At 34.9% G+C, this 20,538-nt stretch overlaps 1 protein-coding gene across 1 annotated transcript in view; it reads left to right on the top strand.

Annotated features, from left to right (window-relative positions):
* The window catches only part of CenG1A (Centaurin gamma 1A), a 333,064-nt gene that overhangs the window by 299,722 nt on the left and 12,804 nt on the right, over positions 1 to 20,538 (top strand). The window contains exons 4-8 of the mRNA XM_076115186.1: positions 11,101 to 11,242; positions 11,706 to 11,840; positions 13,039 to 13,166; positions 19,543 to 20,067; positions 20,320 to 20,485. Coding sequence (XP_075971301.1) covers positions 11,101 to 11,242; positions 11,706 to 11,840; positions 13,039 to 13,166; positions 19,543 to 20,067; positions 20,320 to 20,485 — 1,096 coding nt within the window. The remainder of the gene's footprint in view (positions 1 to 11,100; positions 11,243 to 11,705; positions 11,841 to 13,038; positions 13,167 to 19,542; positions 20,068 to 20,319; positions 20,486 to 20,538) is intronic.

The raw sequence follows: 20,538 nt of genomic DNA on the forward strand, positions 1-20,538 counted from the left end.
TTTTATATAATTATAATTTTGCGAAACAAATACGACGACAGCGTATCTTCACCAATCGTACAGAGACTTTAATTCCCCGCAGTGAAAGCAAACAAAACAAAAACAAAGCAATTTCATAATACTTCTTCCAGTCTTGTTCACGATATTTCAAACGTAAGAAAAAAGAATCACTAGAACCAGTTATGTGTAAATAAGTTCAACCGAGCGCTGTTCTGCCGGCACTTTGAACTTCTTAACATTATTAAAGTTTGTGCCTTCACCGCTGCGCTGCTGTTCCAAACTTCACCGAAATGTTTTTCTTTTTGTTTTCTTATTTAATTTCTTTGTAAATGACGTTAGCCAGTTTTTCTGTTATCGCGAAGGTCTTCGTGTTTACTTCAATTGAAACAAACAAGTATCGCATGTTAAAAGCAAGAAAATAACAATTCTATGTACGAAAATTAGTGCTACGTTTTAATTTACTGTTTTAATTCCTATTTAACTTTCAAGAAACATAGTCTAACAGCAACAGAAAAGCGTCAGGTACGTCGATAGAATGTATTTGTTACTGTAAAAGCCCGGACTGTGGTAAATCCTAAGATTTTCCGGTATATCCTAAGATTTACCAACTCTCAATGGTAAAAGTCCGAACAATTCTTTTCTTTCGAACTTTTACCCCTATTCACTTGGTAAATCTTAGGATATACCTCAAGGGCAGGTAAATGTAGCTAATATAAAATAATTTTATAGTTATAAAGAAGGAGTTTTGGGCAAACCGACATGGGTAGGTTAGGTTAGAAGGCTGAGGTGGGAGCGAGCGAAGCGAAGCTCCCACCTCAGCCTTCGTGGTTATTTTTTTTCAAACCACCCAGAAGGAGGAGCCCCGCGAAGCGGGGCTCCGGCGACATCTTCAAACTCTCATTATAACTATATTACGGCATATAATTATATCCCTAGCAATATCATTATATTACGGCTCAAACACATGATAATCAACTTTTACCGTGTCGTTATGTAAATCCTAAGATTTGCCAATGAAATGGTGGTAAAAGTTCGAAATAAAAGAACGTTCGGACTTTTACCATTGAGAGATGGTAAATCTTAGGTTATACCGGAAAATCTTAGGATATACCACAGTTCGGGCTTTTACAGTAACATATTCATAAATTCGGACCCGGCAAGCGTGTTACCAACACCTGTGCGAATCGTAAATAAGTTTTATGTATTTATTATTTACATACAAATACACTCCACAGGGACTCTCCTGTTGCAAAAATGGAAATTCTCTGAAGAAACGCACTGTTTACAAATTACGAAATTGTGGAGCTTTTAGGGTATTGTTTACTATTTATATGTAGATTAAATTATACGTGGTAATTTTAAGATTGCTTTACTCATTACAATCTTCTTCTTCTTATCGTATGGTTAGTGGTCAACCTTGTGTCAAAGTTGTTCAAGCCGCCCGAAAGGCCTTTTATATGGCTTAACGACTGTTATCTTAGTAGACAACAACCGGGACCGACTTTTTACGTGCCCTCTGAAGCACGGAGACGCCCAGTTCAAATACCACTATGCGGTCACCCATCTATAGAATGACCCCGCCAACGGTTGCTCTCTACTCATTACAATAAATATAAGATACATGTCCATTACTATGAGAAATATGTGGAGAATCGATGCTTCTATTAAATAATCAGGACTTTACAACATCACTCTCTTCAACCACAAACTACGATCAATAAACTACCATCATGTACAGGAAGTTGAAACATACAGAACGAAGAACCACGAAGCAATACTTCAATGACTTGTTAAATCTCTATAGATTTAAAATTGCCTCTATAATAGTTTAGTAGAGACCGTTACTTCACATTGAAAGTGCGTTGATCTCATAGGTCACGCACAACGTTGACTTGCAAACTTTTATACCGAAGGTCAATATTTGAAGATGAGTTACACCAGATCTCAATACCGTGTACTGAATCTAAATGAACGAGGTTCAAAGAACTGAATGGTGCAAGTTAATTCGGTGTTACCTGATGTTATTTTAATTTATTCAATGAGTTTGTCGGTTAGAATGAGATTTACATTCTGCGGGTATCCAGTAAAAATGTTGTGTGACTGTTTAGCTACTTATCGAACCTTGTATTTCTGTTGTATTACAACGTGTAAGGCATTACTGAAGGAAAAATCCCTGAGTATAATCTACAGGGCTTGCATTTAAATAAACTCTATAGGTACCTATAGAGATTATTTATATAGTTACACATCTATTTTTCGACGCTCTTTATGGCTTATGCCATTTTTTTCCGAAACCTCATTAATCATAGTTCCCCATACCATACAAAATCTCCCTACCTCTGTTTCTAATGGCCAAAACTTCCCGAAATTGATCAGCGAGATTGTTTCCCAAGAAATTGGCGGCAATACATTTAATGTTATCTAATTATTCATTTCTCCCTCTTTTGATATACCCCATGTACTTTTTCGTAAAGTTCCGCGTAGGTAACTCGATGAGTCTCACTGCCGTTGAAACTTTGATGCAGGAGTAATGATAGCGTGCATCGAGTGGAGTTTCTGTATTTGCTTTCAGGTCTGACGTTTTATTGAAGTTTTCTTACTTTACATTAGTGTGCCTTTGATAAGTTAACCTTTCCATTTATGTTGTAGAATTTTCCTCTCTAAAGAAACTTAAACCATAACCTCTTGTTCTTTCAAGAGTTTGTGTCAAGTAATAAGTATTTCTCTTCACATTTTATTAATTAGTTTGTTTGTCCTAAGACACATTGCCGGTGTAATGTTTCAAGTAAGTAGTTGTAAACGGGTTCCTTATTGTATGCGTAGGCGATAAACAACCTGCTTTATACGCTCGCACTCAAGGTAGGTACCTACCTACCCATCATTTTATTATCTTCAAGTAATAGCCTAGCACTTTACATTAATTCTGCTGCACTCTACTATAAAAAAGAAATGATATACTAGTGACTACTTCTAGAACTTTCAGTTTTATTGAATAACACACGTACTTGTTATTGAAATGTGCAATAAAATTACGATTACAGCAGTGATTAAGACTATTTGCAGTACGTGGTTCATTGATAACAATCCTATTTTCGTACTTAGGCTGAAATTGATGAATAACTGTGTTTTATTGATGTTTTCATGGATTCGAATTTCATGTTAATGTCATAACATTTAAAAAATAATTCATATAAGATTTTGATTTTAAGAATTTGTTTAAAATACTAAACTTTTTGTTTTGAGACTTTGTGCAAATTAATACTTTGTTTTTATTCTATTTGCGGACTGTACCATAATTTATGGATCCTAGACTAAATCCGCCTTAAAACGTTCATAAAATGCAAACACGAAGCAACAGACCATGGCATAATTTAAAACAACGTTGATAAATTTTAAAACAATGTCGTATTCATTCGAAAAGTGTGAATTGCGTTGTATGCCTTTGTTTCAAACCAGTTCTAATACTAACAGTCAAGAAACGTCGCTAAGCCTATTCCATGTACATAAATAGATCCAATAATGCCTATACTGGGTTGATAAGCATAATGTTTTATGAATGAGCTCTTATGTTACCGGTCACGTTAAACATGTTTACCGAAATGTACAAATGTTAAAAATGCGTGTTGTCCTGATAAAGATTTATGGGACAAAATTATTTTAAACATTAAATAAAATAAATAAATAAATATTATTGGACAACTCACACACGGTCATTTGATTCCAAACTAAGCAGAGCTTGTACTATGGTAACCAAATAACTGATAAACATACTTATATACTTCTAAATACATACTTATATAGATAAATTAACGTCCAGGCTCAGAACAAATACTCGTGCTCATCACACAAAGATTTGTCCCGGGTAGGATTCGAACCCACCACACGCTGCGCTACGGTTGTTGCGGCGAGGTGACCGCTTAAACCATTATTATTAACATTAGTACTTTTAAGTAAACAAAAGCATTAACTCCCGGTTTCTGGGGTACATTTAGCGGTAGTTTATCTATTTAATAGCATTCAAACTCATGCAAAACATAAAATTTTGAATAGATAAACTACTGCTAAACGTACCTCGGAAACCGGGCATTTAAGTAAGTATTAAGTTGAACAACAAATAACAGGGTATTTTTTCAAATCGTGCCTTAAAAATGTCGGGACACAGCTGACTAAACTGTGTGACATAATAAGCTATTAAAAAAAATTGGTAGGTACATTGTATAGGACTAAACTATTATAGAATGTTTCTTACTGATTAATTGATTTCATTTGAATGTGATAGGCGTAGAATAGGAAGTGTCAAACCAATTTCGATACGCAACTTAAGCTTACGATCAATGATAAATACAATCTCTTTGGTGACGCCAGCAACTAATAATAGATTGCTACGAAGTATCAATTCGGCAAACAAAATGCATTATTTTCACTAATCAATTCCGATTAGTGATTTTATTGAATCCGTTTTTGTTTTTTTCTGATTGATTACTCATTGCCTTGATAAAATTTAATGTAATGCAATATTAGTGATAAACATATTATATTCAACACTATGTTTGTATGTTCATATAAATTTAATTTTATAGGCGGTTTTGGTAATGGTAATAGGTACTTAAGAAACATTTATTATTCATGGTAGATATGAGAGTCGCGACTATTGCAGTATTTTTTCTATGATTCTTTACCAAATTTCAACTGTCAAACCTTCATCGTTTTATAAACGTACTGATGTTCGTATTTCTGAGTATGATACATGCATGCACTTACAAGGATACGTGAATCACTGAAAAGACACTAAAAAAAACTTTCGAGCATTCCACTTATTACAGTGTCGAACATTCGCCACTAAGAAGAAAATTCGTTGAAATTTTGCTGCATGTGAATTCATCTGAGGAATGGTACGCTCGTAAATCAAGTGGCAGTTGAGGATAGCAAAATGAAGCGAGACTGCTATCACTATCATTCAAAGTGTAATTCTTTATATTTGTGCGGAAATGGTGGAGCGAAGAAACCGCCAAGGTCACACACCATATCAAATTGTTGTTGGCATTACCTTCAAGTTAAAAATGAACAAATTCTATCGATTTTCTGATGTAAATTAGTTTAGATTAAAAATATTTCTGTCTATGGTTAAACTAATATAAATTGTCACTTTTTGTTCATTAAATTGGTGAGCTTACCTTTTGGTTCCCTTGACAATATCATTCGTTCATTTTTCAAAAGTGTTGCCAAATACAAAGTAAACAATGCTCCATGACTGTGAGGTATTTATATTCTGTAGACAGTTGTACATTTTACATGCACCTAAATTCTTCTTTAGAGTCACAAATACTTACTTTCAACTCAAAATAACTTTATCCAATGCAAATACACTTTGTAAATAATCGAATTATATACGTAACATCAAAAAGGACCTGTAGATGTTATGTAAATAGGATTAAGGTTGAAAATTTCATTTAATGAGTTTCTTAACCGCAAAAGCTTTGCCTCCGTCGTACAGTGAGTCGTAGACAATTTAATTAGTATGGGGTTCTTTAATTAGGTCGTAATTTTGTGTTTCGTTGCGTCCCCCATGGCGTTGTGTTAGTGTTTGACCAGAAAATAAACTCTATTTACATTAATTACCGTAACATTTCACCCGAAGTAGTTAATTTAAGTTTCTACACGTTTTAGTTTGTGATCCCGCTGTGATAAGAGCTTAATAAGATAGTTTTTAAATTGTTCTTATTAATCGATTTTTTTATTACGTGCCATGTTCACACTTTTTTTGGGGTTTGATGAAATTAATCACTACGCGGAGCGTGTTATTATATTAAAATGTTAATTGTTGGCAGCCCAGAAGACTTAGTTACGAGTAGTTAGCTGTAAAACATAATGTTACGTAATCTGGTGATTCTATTTAAGCGAACATTACGTTTCTTCGGCTGCACTACTTAAGTCGTTTCTCATAGTACTTTGGTGTAAAGAACAACACGTTGTTACACTTAAATCTCTCGGTCACGTTTCCTTTGCTCTTTGAATAGGACCAAAGCTATTATTGGTTCATTCGTCGCGCTGTTTCCATACAAATCTAGTAGGGCTGACGTTTAAAAAAAAATGGATCGGAACAGCCATCCTAGTAGACGTGTGAATAGAAACGTAATTTTATAGTTTAAAGATTGAAAAATAAATGAATGGAACGCATTCGACTAGAATCGTATATTCCAGTAAAAACATATTTTTCTTTGTTAGCTATCAAAAGAGCTATAAAACTCGTACTACTGTATTACTTAATACCACGGAACGACAGCCCTGAGTTAAACGCCGATAAATATGCATATGAAGAAGTTTCACAATGTTTTGACCCTTATCTCGTCCCTAACACAAATTCATTCCATTGAACGTGTCTCAAGTTGAGTTGTCGGTAACCTCTTTAAAGGGCATTCAACGTTCATCAAACTTTGCACTTGTGAAGGTAATTACTCTATTGAATCCTGGGACAAGGCCTGAGGGTAGAAAAATGGAATGCGAGTGACTTACGTAACTAAATGTCAATGACTTTCACAGTCCAATGACTTAATGGGCACGAGATACATTTTAACATTGTTTATTGACTTACAGAGCACATTTCGAGATAAGTTTGAAAGAATAATAAGCCAATTTCGCCGTCTTTTTCTAATTACACGTCTTCGGACGATACATTTCACCGAGCTAGTGATTTATGCGCGGTCCAGCCGAAGTATCGTATAGCACGAACAATGTAGGCGAGAGCGGGTCACGTCCGAAGATCGGGTTACCTGGCTGGCGCTATTCACTCTCCTATTCATGCTTCGTAAAAAAAAGTAGTGTAACTAACGCGGTGTATAGGGCTGAGTAAAACGACAATGTGACGGATAGATTACATGTTTTTTTGTTAATTGTGTATTGTGGATTCGTGTAAACTTTTTACCGGAATCATGTTCAAATGCTTGATTTAAATATAAAAAAGGTAAAATAAATCACCATAACTATTTAAAATGAATCATAATTTTGAAAGTTCTCACAAAAAAAACAATAATATTCAGCAATTGTGAATTTGCGACTGTTATAGTATTAGTTTTCTTGGAATTCGAATGGACGGAGCAGTCCGCAGCCCTGCTTTGATAGGCCCCATTGTTCGTCTTTGGGACGTTCGCCGGCTTTGTGGGGATATGTAAACCAGTTTCAAGGAAGGTACTTTGCGTACCTCCAATCGTACGTACACAAGAGTATAAACACTATCACAGTTGTGAAGCAAAAATATACAAATTCTATTGTTAACTAGCTGACCCGCGCAACTTCGCTTGCGTCATATAAGAGACAATGGGTAAAATTTTTTCCCGTTTTTGTAACATTTTTTACTGGTACTCTGCTCCTATTGGTCGTAGCGTGATGATATATACGCTATAGCCTTCCTCGATAAATGGACTATCTAACACTGAAAGAATTTTTCAAATCGGACCAGTAGTTCCTGAGATTAGCGCGTTCAAACAAACTCTTCAGCTTTATAATATTAGTATAGATTAGTATAGATTTACCGAACATGAACAGCAATTGTGTAGTTATTTACTTGGATTCTGTTCGCGATCTTTAATTCCGCTTTAATTGTACCAATTAATCAACAAAACCTCCAAAACGTTTTAATGTGTCACGCAATATCGTCTTTAAACACTGTTGCAGTATTTTTTATACCGGATATGTTATCATAATGATTTGCGGACGTACAAACCGCTTTTTCTGGTACATTGGCCCCAAAAGATAATGTGAGATACGGTCAGAACAATAGCGAAAATGTTCTATTAACAATTATGTCATTCTATACAATTTACATCCCGTTGTTTTTTCCTTAAACATTTTAGTTATTTTGTAGACTTTCGATCGGAAAGTGTTTAAATAACCACCAAACATTTCTCCGGTTGTCTAAACCCCATAATTACCTACATAAATAAAAAAAAATCGTTCACTCATTTTTACCTCAGCTGTGTCACGTGACAATTATTTACCCACATTCCGGGGTAATTTAAAACAATTTAGCCAATAACGTCGCACGGTGACTGCACGCACAAGTTTTGCTCTACTCAAGCGGTGTTTGATTAGTTCCTTGTAATTTCGCTTCCCCATATCCGCTACTATAGAAGATGAAAGTGCATAATGCGGGTTAGTGTTGTGCAAAAACATCGTAACGACTTAATAATGCGGTCGATAAATCGATCACAGTTATAGCTGACTGCGTTTTAGATAAAATCAGCAGTCCCATTATCCTACATTTGATATTATTCAGGTTTTGAACTCATATCTGTCACTGCTCGACCTTGCACGCGGGGGGTATTCAACTGACACGGACTGAACTTAGGCCGTCTGAGGCTCAAGGTCTAGAAACTTAGGCCTCAGTCCATTCACCCACAACCCTAGAGTCCTTTCGCAATTTTCAATTACGACCGAATATTGAATCTGATACATTATAGCCATTTTATTTAAGGCTTCTTTTAAGTACTTGGATAAACTGTTATCTCTCAGAAATATAATCGAGGGTTTGACATTTTACTGATGTCATTAAATGTTCAAAATAACCTTTGTTAAAAAATACCATATCAATTTACAATTTAATAATAATAGGTTTTGCTATGTAACGAGATTGACGAGATACGATTACCAAGTATCAAATGATATCTATTATTTCGATCATCCAATCATTATGTCACTTACAACTAAGCAACGAAAGTGGCTTTGTAATTTTATTCCGACACAATGTTAAAAAGAAAGCCTAAACATTTGAGTTCGAAGTGAATTTTATTTCAACCCTTTACTGTGATAATTATCTCGAATGCTAATCCTGACGTGTGCCAGGAATACAAGGCTTGCAGCGCCATCGTTGCATCGAAGTTGCACTCAATGCTTCTATCTCTCTTTATAAAGATTGGGTAGGGCGTGGGAGGGAAATGGAAATAGACGAAGGCTTCGCCGCCCAAGCTTGGCGACGCCCGCCCGCCCAGTCGCCCTCAGCGCGCCGCCCTGAATACACTGTGACGTTATATCCGATGAACTTTTTTTAATGTCATTGTACTATAATAGCAATAAAATGTATAACAAAGTTTAAAATGATGAAATACCAAGTGTGATATTGTTTTACCAGACAGTGTTTCAATGGATCGGTAAGATAACTGTTATCAAAGTTGTTTTATTTTTATCACTGAAATATCTTAATGTATCGACTGAAATATTATGTGTATGTAGAGTTGGATGTAACTTGTGCTATAGTAGTTAATGACAATTCAAATTTTAAAATATGAGTCTATTCATGTGTCATTGTTCAGTTTTATTGCCCTTAATATGGAAGTTCCTGTATAATAAATTATATTGTACCTATGCTATTTATAGTCATAAAAACTATGTGTGATGTTTTAGCTGTATTTATTACAAACTTTGTGAAATAGGGATTCATAAGAGTGAAATTTATGTCATCAGCAGTACAATTTCACGCGCCATTTAAAGTATTTCATATATTTTGCGGGCAGGGCGCAACAACCTTCGCTTCCACATTTCACGGCTATGATTTCATTACGACATGCGATCCACTCATAACCCTTTATTTAATATCTCATCGTAAGGGGCTGCTATCAGTAGGCTTATTATTATAATTTCACCATCTGTCTTCGATATCTCGATAAAATTTCCAGACACAATGATAAAGAATAATTTAATGTTAATGTATGCGGTTGTCTGTACTGAATTATCAGCGGCTTTAACTTATTTTTGTAAATGTATGTATACAATATTACTGCCAATGCCAACGGTATAATACAACGATTAGGTAGAACGGCGTATATATTTTTCGATGCCTTTCTAAACGATGGAGTGTGAATTGAACGTTATTTTTGTCCTGCCTCAACAATGTATTGTACGAAGTGCTTAGCACTGTATTTTTAAACTTTACAAAATGGTTTTCCGGGAGACAAAAGAACTTGTGCTTTAAAGGGTGGAGTGGTTTTTCCAAGGTTTTCCCTCTCGTGTCATCGTCACGCACTCTGTCGCCGGATGACGCTCCTCGTATCGTTGATTGTTGTTCAGAGGAAAGGGGTGACACCCTCCCACGCACGCATCTTCATTCAAGTGGAAGCTGAGTTAGTCATACATTTTGCACTGCTGTATATCAATAGAGACATCTTTTACGTTTCAGTGGCTCGCTAAAATTATGTAGATTAGACAAACACATTTGTTACAGTTACATACCAATGACTAAAGTCATAAATAATGATGGTGTTTAGAAAGTGGCGTAGTTGTAACACTTGTAACATACGTTCTTGTTTACTCCAAGAAGTATTTGAAATAGCTACTTCTTTAAAATCATTACGCAATTTGTACCAGTCATGTGAAACTGATATTAAATAATATTAGCTAGTGCGCGCATACGCATTTTCAATTATACCATTAAAGTTGTTCCTTTCAACGTTCATTACGAATGCTTAGTATTATGCAATTACCGTGTGTCTACCGCATACATTATACTAGCAGAAACAGGTATCACATAACCCTTCCGTTTCAAACCCCTATGACTGCATGAAATTACCCCCCCCTGTAATTATTATGGGTACATGTAGGGCGCACTTTTTCTTAACAATACTTTTTGCAAGGGGCGCTCTATGTTATGTGGTTTTGTGTAAGAATATTGGATTACCGTAATGCAGTTTTTAGGCAAGTTGTGTGGAATTTATAAATAATTGTTAGTCGCAAAAATGACGAGTGAGTTTTTTTACTTCTTAAACCTGTTATTCGTAGTACACTAACAATAGAAGTTATAAAAATGCGACAAGGATTCATTCAAGTTTTATAATGATTATTGATTTTTACCAACGAGCCAAGGCCTCACTGGGGACTCGTGGCGAAGATATTTATATTCATAAATCCATAAACGAATCACTCAGATCATAAAACCGATATCGCTTGAAGCAATATTTGATAATTTTCTCGAAACTGATTTACAACAACATGCCTACTGCTTTGTTAGGCAAAATAAACTCGAAACATACATAATATATTTCCATTAAATGCTTATGATTTTCATAATTTTGTTGCTTGGAATGCTAAGTTTATGTTTATCTTTTGTTTCAGTTCACGGCTTGGGTGGACGCTGTAATCTTCGTGTTCAGCTTGGACAACGAGACCAGCTATAATACGGTGTCAAACTACTTCAATAAAATGTCCCATTATAGGAATTCCGCGGAGATTCCGATCATATTGGTTGGGACCCAAGGTGGGTTTATTAAGGCTTTCATCTTTTTCCAATATCTCTCCGTTTCATTATCTTATTTTCCGGACCTTATCTTTAATATAATTACGTATACCATTTTAAACATGAAATGTAGGTACAGCATAACAATTCGTTATCAACTATTATTTTTTCAAATCTGAGTCATGGCCGACTTATCTAAATAACTTAATTAACCGCAGAGCACACGACGTGATTAAGTATTATTTTCAATAACAGTGATATTAAGTAATCCCACACAGTTCCTATCTCTTAATGTCAATGGCGTAAACCGACATTTGACATTTGAAACCTCTTTTTAATTTAGAAGTGTTCGGAAGCGACTAGTTAAAGCATCTAAAGTATGTCCTAAACAAAGAAAATATATGTAATGTACATAATAATTTACATAATTACGTACGCGCGTCCAGTTTACTATTTCCTATTAAATGATTGGTTGCTCTTCCAGATGCCATAAGTGAAAGTAGTCCACGCGTGGTAGACGACAACCGCGCTCGCAAGTTGTCGAATGAGCTGCGAAGATGTTCTTACTACGAGACTTGTGCTACGTACGGCCTGAACGTTGAGCGAGTCTTCCAAGACGGTAAGTGTAACGATTTTAAACGACCATCGAATATTTATGTTGGATGATGTCAGCTTACGCGGTTTTTTCTACGACTGTGTTTTTCGGAATGTCTCTACCGTTTTTAATTTGCATAAAATAAGTTGCTGTCTATATTCAAATCGCTTTGAACGTGCTGTTTGTATAAAATTGGATTTGCTGATTTTACGCCTACTTATATTGTGTCTGCTGATGCAATTTCCTTTGCATAGAAATTAATTGAACGACTTCTATATTCAATACATTAAATTGTTATTTAGACTTAAAGTTGGTTTTAAATGATGTAACACCGCAGCGTGACAAAGTAGAATGATAATACAGTTGACAGTTTTCGAACAAATACTTATCAATTTCACGCTAAAAGTATAAATACACTCCCACGTGACAAACCTACTTTTTTTGTTTTACATTTTATCAGAAGGAATTATGACAAATAATACCTATTGACCGGCATAATTCTCACTAGTTTATCAATTTGATGAATAATATGTAATGATTTTATATTTTTTTGGATTAGATAAAGTTATTGTATGTACTTATATTATTATGCACATGTGGATAATTACCAAATCAATATGTAGCTATTTTTATTTGTTATGAATTTCCGCTGCCGATATACGTGGGCTACTTATCCGATTGAGATCGATAGAGAGTTATAAAATTACATAATAGAGATTTTTTTACGGTCGCATCGTCTCGCGTGATGCTACGACGTGATGAGACTATAAGCGTACTTATTAACTAGTCTGTGGATCTCGTTTTGCTTGCGGGGTGTTCGACGACACGCAGTGGCAACACCGGCCCCCAGCCGCGCGGTCGTTTCATTCGTTCTCGTTCGTTCCGCCGCGACATCGCATTGTTTACATTTTTTTGACGTTTTTAAAGCGTCGTTTGGTGTAACATTTCGTTTATTTTCAATCGTATTCTGAATGGAAGGATGGAGAGAACACTTATATTTAAGTCAAACATGTCGCCAATATCAAGTTTAAGGCGTCGGAGTTCGTGCTACAACATACAAAGAGCAGAGGAACGCGATCGTAGGAAATCGGCTAAATTTGAATGTGCGTGAAAATTTTATTGTTCGAATTACCGTTTGGAAATAGTTGTCGTGTTTTTGGATACAGAATTGTGAAAGTTTGTGTTGTGTAGTGATTATTAGTGATAATTTATTGTTTTGCAGCATGTCAGAAGATCGTGGGGACTCGGCTGTCGGCTTCATCGCAATGTCTGTCGGGGGGCTCGAGGCCCGTAACACCTCAGCCGCTGGTGAATTCGCCGAGCCACAACCACTCGACGTTTCTTTACAAGGTAATTGACGTGTTATTATTTCCTAGCGATTATTTAGCTGTAATTTTGTGTACCACACGTTATGCAGTTTACATTCCTTATCACTAGAAAGTATTGAATTCGCTGTCGAAATAATTGATTGAAAAAATTCGTACGATCGGACACTTGTGCACATTCGACCAAAAAAATGTGCGATCTATTTTTAGTTTTGAAAAATACCACATGTTGTTTTTTGTCCTGTCTTGTATGTCACGGAATGTATTTATTCTGTCATCATAAAGCACAGGGCAAGCATGTGTTTAAATCATCATTAAATTAAATAAGGGCAGAGTAGATGGTGACAATAATTTACACTTTAAAACAATCATGAACACAACACTCAGACCATTAAAGGCAATTTAAGATATTCTATTGAAAGTAGTTTACCAATGAAATAAAAAGGTTTTCAGAATATTATCTCACTGTAACAGCACATTATTAAATAAACTGATAAATCCTCTTTATTTGAACCAATGAACCTTAATGTACCAGCCAGTAATTAAAGCTGTGACACCAGTCTTTAAAAAAACACATTTAAAAATATGTTCCAATCATAAGTGCCTTTCAATGGATGGCTTTACACATTAAGATAAATAATGATTATAGACATTGATAAAATAATATCTTGTTCAAAAACAATACAAAACACTTCTCACCAATGAAACATAAACTAAAATATTTTTTTTTTCAATGCTATTTTTTATCTATGTATATCATCGACATTGTTTTAAAATCTAGACAGCCAGAGTCATGGCTCATTGGTTTTGTTTAACATTTTAATTAATGCTTTGCTGGTTCAAGTGTTGTAGACATGCTAATTCAGCTGGAAAATTGGCTACCATTTTTTAAAATGTATTACTTACCCAACAATTTAAATTGCTATTATAAAGCATATTACATGCTACATAAGATTGTACCTCTTAGGTAATTCCTATTTTTTTAGTTTTATGTCTAGTAAATAATCTACGTTAAATTTGATTCATAGAAATCATTAGGGATTTTCAAAATAATGTCTTCGCAACTGAGAAATTTCATTTAACCAATTACTGCCTAACCATTGGACAAGATTCTTCTCCCGGCAACTAAACAATGAAAACAAATAGGTGCCAATATTGTATGAGAAAGAAATTGCAATGCGACAACATATTATGAACCTGTCTTTAAATTCCCTGATATCAGAAGATAATTAAGCCCCACAACAATAACAACCAGTCATCAGACCAACTTTGGACTAAAGGTTGATCACAGACAAAAGAAAAAGTACCAAAATCTAGTGTCCAATCAATATTCATGTCACAAGCTTACTTTCCACACATTAACACTTGCATTATTTGTGAGTGAATTCTTTTGTTTTCAACTTGACTTTTACAAAGCATTTAAATTTACAAATGCTTTCAAGTTTGACCACTTATAAAGGTGAACAGATTCACAAAAGGTTTGCACTAATTGAGTTGTTTTACCAATTATGTCTTCCATACTTTTATTCATTGATTCTATTTGATCTACTGGCTGTATTGCATAGGTTTATATTGAAATCAATTAATAATATTGGTATACTTCTGCATATAATGTATTAATAAAAAATGCTTAGTTATTAAATCAGGCTGTGAGTAGGTTATTAATTTCTATGTTTATTTTAAAAGTACCTAATAAAGTTATTAGTTCTTGATTGGTTAAAATCTTCAAGCCAAGTTTATTACTGCACAATGACACTATTTGTAGTGTGTTTTATTGTTGCTTAACCTAAGTATAATATGATAATTGCAGTTTAAGATTAACTAGCACTGTCACAGAGGTGTTAATATGCCAGGTGTTGTTTCAATATTTATTGTGTGCCTATTGCACTGTTAGAAAACATAGTACATAGGTTTAATGATCAAGATTTTACTTTCAGCATTCAATTCTGAGTTTTACTACTTCTAATTTGAGTGTCCTGGTGTTTTCCTAAAACTTAATCTTTATGAAAATACCTAAGCGTTGAATAGTTCTTTAACTTATTCATAGTGAGACTGTAAATATGAATTTTGAAGAAGAAATTGCTCTTGAAGTCAGTGTCATTCACTAACATTGCATCAATACAATACAATTGCAAGGTTTCATTTATGCTACCTTCAGTACAAGTGGTGTCAATGACCTGTAGCAAACATAATCAAGATAATAGCCCACTGTTATATTCAAACTATCGCAATAATGATAACATTAGTTCATAAATCAAACATTAGTTTACTACTTTACACTTTCATAGACATAATGTATTTTATTATGCAGTTAGTGGATATTTTAATGGTCCATTAGTTTCTTACTGCATATCTTAAAATTCCATTCAACCGGTGTTAATTCAGTAACAATGCAGTGTAACAAAATTTGTGGATGATAACTTTAGGTGACATTTATTAACTTTTACAAGCACAACATGTAACTGCATTGTGATATGTTCATACTAATGCTCGGAGCAAAAGATAAGCATTTACTTTTTTTAAATAAGGTCCGATTGTAAAATGCCTATGTAAAGTGCTGATACGTATAAGTAGGTAATTGTCGATGCAACGAAATACGTTCATACTTTTGCTCATTAAATCAATTTTTTAATTTTATCAGCCATGACCTGTCAATTTTTAATCATTTATTTCATATTAAAGTGATAACTTGTAATTAAAAAACGTACATATTTCAATCATTATGTAATTCTGAAAAACATATTTCACACAATCAGTATAATCGCCTCAACTACATATTTCATAATAATTTCCCTTGGGAATTTCGATAGCGGTACTAAAGTGTATCGATATTTTTCTACTCAATATTTGAGATAGGTGTAACAAAAAACCTCCATATCTAATCATGTTATGATACCGCTTATCTGATTGTGTAATACAGTTGAACTACTCCACATTACGAGAGAAAGTTTAGGCTACACGTAATATCGTAAACTATTCCATTTTATTAATATTTTCGATCATGTCTGCGGTTTTCACACTTCAATTCGGTTTTAGTTGAGGAACAGAAATGGGTAGTAAAGGTGTCAAAAGTATGTGTTTTAGAAAGCAAACTGAACTTAGATCCAGTGTAGAGGAATCTCGATTGACTGTTCTACCAATCGGGCGATCGAAGCGCAATAGCCCTCACCGTTGCCAGATGCAATTCATCCAAGTAGACCTAAAAATACATACCTACATAATAGGTATACCTACCAGCTTGATTCAATATTAAACTAAATCATCCCTTGCATCCCGAAGACATTTTTGCTCGTGTGTCAGTCAGCTCTGTAATTTCACGAAAAGATCAAAGTAATCGACATGTTCGAATATAAAATATCGTAAATTTATCATCCCTTTCTAGCCTCAAAATATAGTTGACGTTTTATAAACACTAAACACCATAATGTTTTCACTTCTCAAACAAAATTAATAATTACGACGTTAGAAAATTTTGGCAGACATTTAGAATAACACCAATGAAACTAGTTCTTAGTTATTTCAAGGTTGACGAAAATACTTCTGTCTGTTCATTTATTTACAAAGCTTTGAATGAAGACATTTGGCTCATTGGGTGCATATTTATAGTTTGTTTATGCTTGAAATAATAAAGTAATTATTCATACATAAAAAACAAACATTAGATGAAGAAGAACGTGTAGGGAGATGTGTATGAAAATACACACGCATTTCGCCAATAACAATATTATCCCCATGTCATAGGGGGCAAGTCTATTGCCATATACTGGGCACGTTACCAAACTCTGGACTATTGCTAATAATCTAATATATCTACATTATAAAAGGACCAATAGCACTATGTCCGGCCCCGGAATTGAACTCAAGATCTTGCATGGCAGTCGAATACACTAACGACCGTGCCAAAGAGGCAGTAAAGTAATTATAATGTTTCTAATGGGCTTGATACTTAAGTGTTGAGGAGAAAGATAAGGTATCTTTTGACAGATTAACAATTATCTATTACGTGATAATTATAGTTTACTTGAGGTTTGTTTAGGTTTTCTATTCTATTGGTTTATTTAATTACGTATTGTTTATTGTGGCTAACGTGTGAGTCTGAAGTTTTGCGACAAAATTAATATGTAATTATAATAGTATTGATCGAAGTTTGGAACTAAAAATTATCTGAACAATCTTAAATATGCAATTATATCTTGCTGCTCCTGAAGTGTTTTTCGTCACTAGTGGATACGATGGATGACAATAAGTTAAGTATACTAAATAATAAAAATCTAAGTAGGTATACTAAATAATACCACTGCTGGGCAAGGGTCTTTAACTGGTATGAGAGAGGATAAGTCTTAAGTCTGTATATTAAATAGTTAAATAATTTTCCTTTGCCATTCAAAGCATGTGTTTTCAGAAAATGTTTTTCGATTTCCCATTTCATTTACAAATAACGAAGAACTATGCACAACACATACAACAACATAAAGAATATACTTCATTGTCGTCCTCGCTCGTACCCTTTAATTGTTATCGATTTCCTTATTATTTGTTGCCCTTCAAGAAACAATTTAAGAATAAAACAAGGAACTATCGGCGTGTAAACAAAGATATGTGTAATCATAAGAAATAAAGCAATTGCATCACAAAATTACGTGTGCTATGGCGTGTCATGCCATGTCGTATATTATTCATAAAAGTGATTTTAGAATTCGAAACACTAGTTCTGTCTTATGTAAAAAAAACAACTTTTGTGTGTGAATTATTTAAATTTTGGTGATAAAAATAAAATAAATCTTTTCTGTTGATATTTTACAACGTACTGGTATAAATCCCCGTGTTTTTTTTATTCAAAACATGCACCTATCTGCGTTCTGCGGTCGTCGCTGAGTGATTTTCAAAAAACCGAGAGTGCATTTTAAGAGGGACAAAAAATCCTCTCCCCATCGCTTATTCCCTACTTCAACGCCCTCCGGAATACTCCGGATCCACCATTGTCTAGTTTTCATTGATTTTAGGTCTCATTTTTCCTTTGTCACGTTCATAGTAATCAAATCCCCTCGTCCTTTGTTATACGGTCGGTGCTAATACGTGTTCGTCCACTCATCTGCTTAAGGCTGATATTCTGTTGAGGAATCATTTTAAAATTTTTTAGCAAATAATATTTGGGGAGATTTTGCCAAAAAGTCCAAAATATTACCTCAAAAAATCAGATTATAAAAATAAATCTGGACTTGGTAACCTCTACATTATATTGCCGTATCTTTGCTATAAGGAAAATTCATTACTAAAACGAAATAAATCCAGCTTTCTATCTGCATAATAATATAAGAACAATTTTATTGATATAACCCACTCAATGTACCGCACAAAGTTGCAGACGCATTGACTCCCCATTGACTCCAATCATTTATCATAACGTTATTGTCTGCGATAAATTTGTATGACATCTCTGTCCTAAAATAGGGCTACAATGCCTATTGTTCCATATTTGATATGTCTACGTCAAACGAATGGAACACACCATGTTGTTCAGATTCTATGGAATTTCATGAAAGAAATTGCCTTCAGAAATTTTGCCTGCCTAACGAAAAGATAGCATTTCGTTGGTATATTCTGACGTCAATTGAATATCAAATGATGTTCGAGTATGAATTTTATTCAGTAAAGACGGATCAGTGGAATCGAAATATTGCCTCGATTTCAGAAATTATACTGTTATATGCGTTTGAGTGTATTTGAAGTGATTCATACATGTAATGTGGGCCGATTCAATCCTTAGACTTGAGTCGTTTTCTCTAGATTTTATGGCTGTATATGAATCATAGAAACGTTAGCTACGTTTTGTGATGCACAGAATAGGTCAAGGCCGTTTATCGCCATAATTGGACGTAATAAAATCTACATACCCACTGGAGTGGGATCGTGCCTCTAGTTTGTTTATGGGCATCAATTACGCGTAGAAACTTTTTTGGCCTTTATTTAAGTGATTTTAAAGTTGCCGTGTAGGTGCTTTAGTATTACTATCATGACCCCCCACAGACTTTGAAGGATTTAGCAGAGGTGTTTCACACCCACATTCCTTAAAACTGTCTGTTACTTTACTAAAAAAATGTGTCCAATTATACTTTTTAATTTGTCAGTCATGCTCTTGTGGATACAGCTTCCATGTTTCGTGTTATTGACTTCGTACGTTGTGCAAAACTTCAATCGTTTAAAAACAGTTAACTTCACGCGTAAATCGCCAATTTTCCGCCACAAGAAAGCTTTTAACCCACAAAGACATTGCGTGTGGCAAAAATGCGTTGCGTGCAAAAAACGTAATAAACACATACACGACGACCTTCAAGAGCCATTGTTATGATTTTCCTTGTCTTGTGTGACAGCAATATTAATTCGTACACTCATTGTTTTAGGACTCGTTGCCGCGTGGACATCACACGCTGTCTGCGTCATCACACCATCTTCACAGGGGAGCGCAGTCATTCGACGCGTCATCTAACAGCAGTGGCATCTCCTCTACACATGTGGTTGAAATCCACAGCACCAATGGCTCTGATACGTCATCTCGATGGGGCAACTCTCTCGGAAGTCACGGTTCTTCATCAGGCCTGGTTTCCATAGCAACGGAGAACAACAATGTCAAGTTCACAGCACCGCACTGTCTTGACAACCTTCAGGTTAAGGATTCGAAGGATTTGCCGACTCCTTCTTCTACTCCCACCACATCTAGAAAGTCAAGGAGGAGATCGAATCTCTTTACTCCTTCTAAGAAAGGAGACGACAGGCTGAAGAATGGCGAACTCGGCTCTGGTCGGGCTATTCCGTTGAAGCAAGGCTACTTGTACAAGAAGAGCAGTAAGGCTTTGAATAAGGAGTGGAAGAAGAAATATGTGACGTTGTGTGATGATGGCAGGCTGACTTATCATCCCAGTTTACATGTAAGTACCTATATTTTTGTCATTGTTTTCACAACAATAAAAGCACAGTGATTTAAGCCTGTATGATTAGAAGTAAACCATAAATAAAATCTTGTTTTGACAAAATTTAACGTACTTTTTCCCTCAGAGAAAAGTTCAAACAAGTTAAGGGTTTACGAAGCACATTTCTTTACTACCTACCATTGGATAGCCATTGATTTTATCAATCTTAACTTCTAAATCACTAATTTTCTATCTACTTTTTTATTCCAGGACTACATGGAAGACGTGAACGGCAAGGAGATATCTCTACAGTACGTGACAGTGAAGGTCCCGGGACAGAAGCCTCGCGGCTCCAAGTCTATCATCACGACAGTGCCGGGGTACAACGGATACAGTAGTCTGGATATACATGACAGTATTGGTGGATTGTCTATTGGTAAGTGTCTTTTATGCTTTCTTACCCTCGGTTTCTGAGGTACATTTAGCGGT

The sequence above is a fragment of the Anticarsia gemmatalis genome, chromosome 6, assembly GCF_050436995.1.
Source record: "Anticarsia gemmatalis isolate Benzon Research Colony breed Stoneville strain chromosome 6, ilAntGemm2 primary, whole genome shotgun sequence".
In the NCBI taxonomy this organism is placed as follows: domain Eukaryota; kingdom Metazoa; phylum Arthropoda; class Insecta; order Lepidoptera; family Erebidae; genus Anticarsia; species Anticarsia gemmatalis.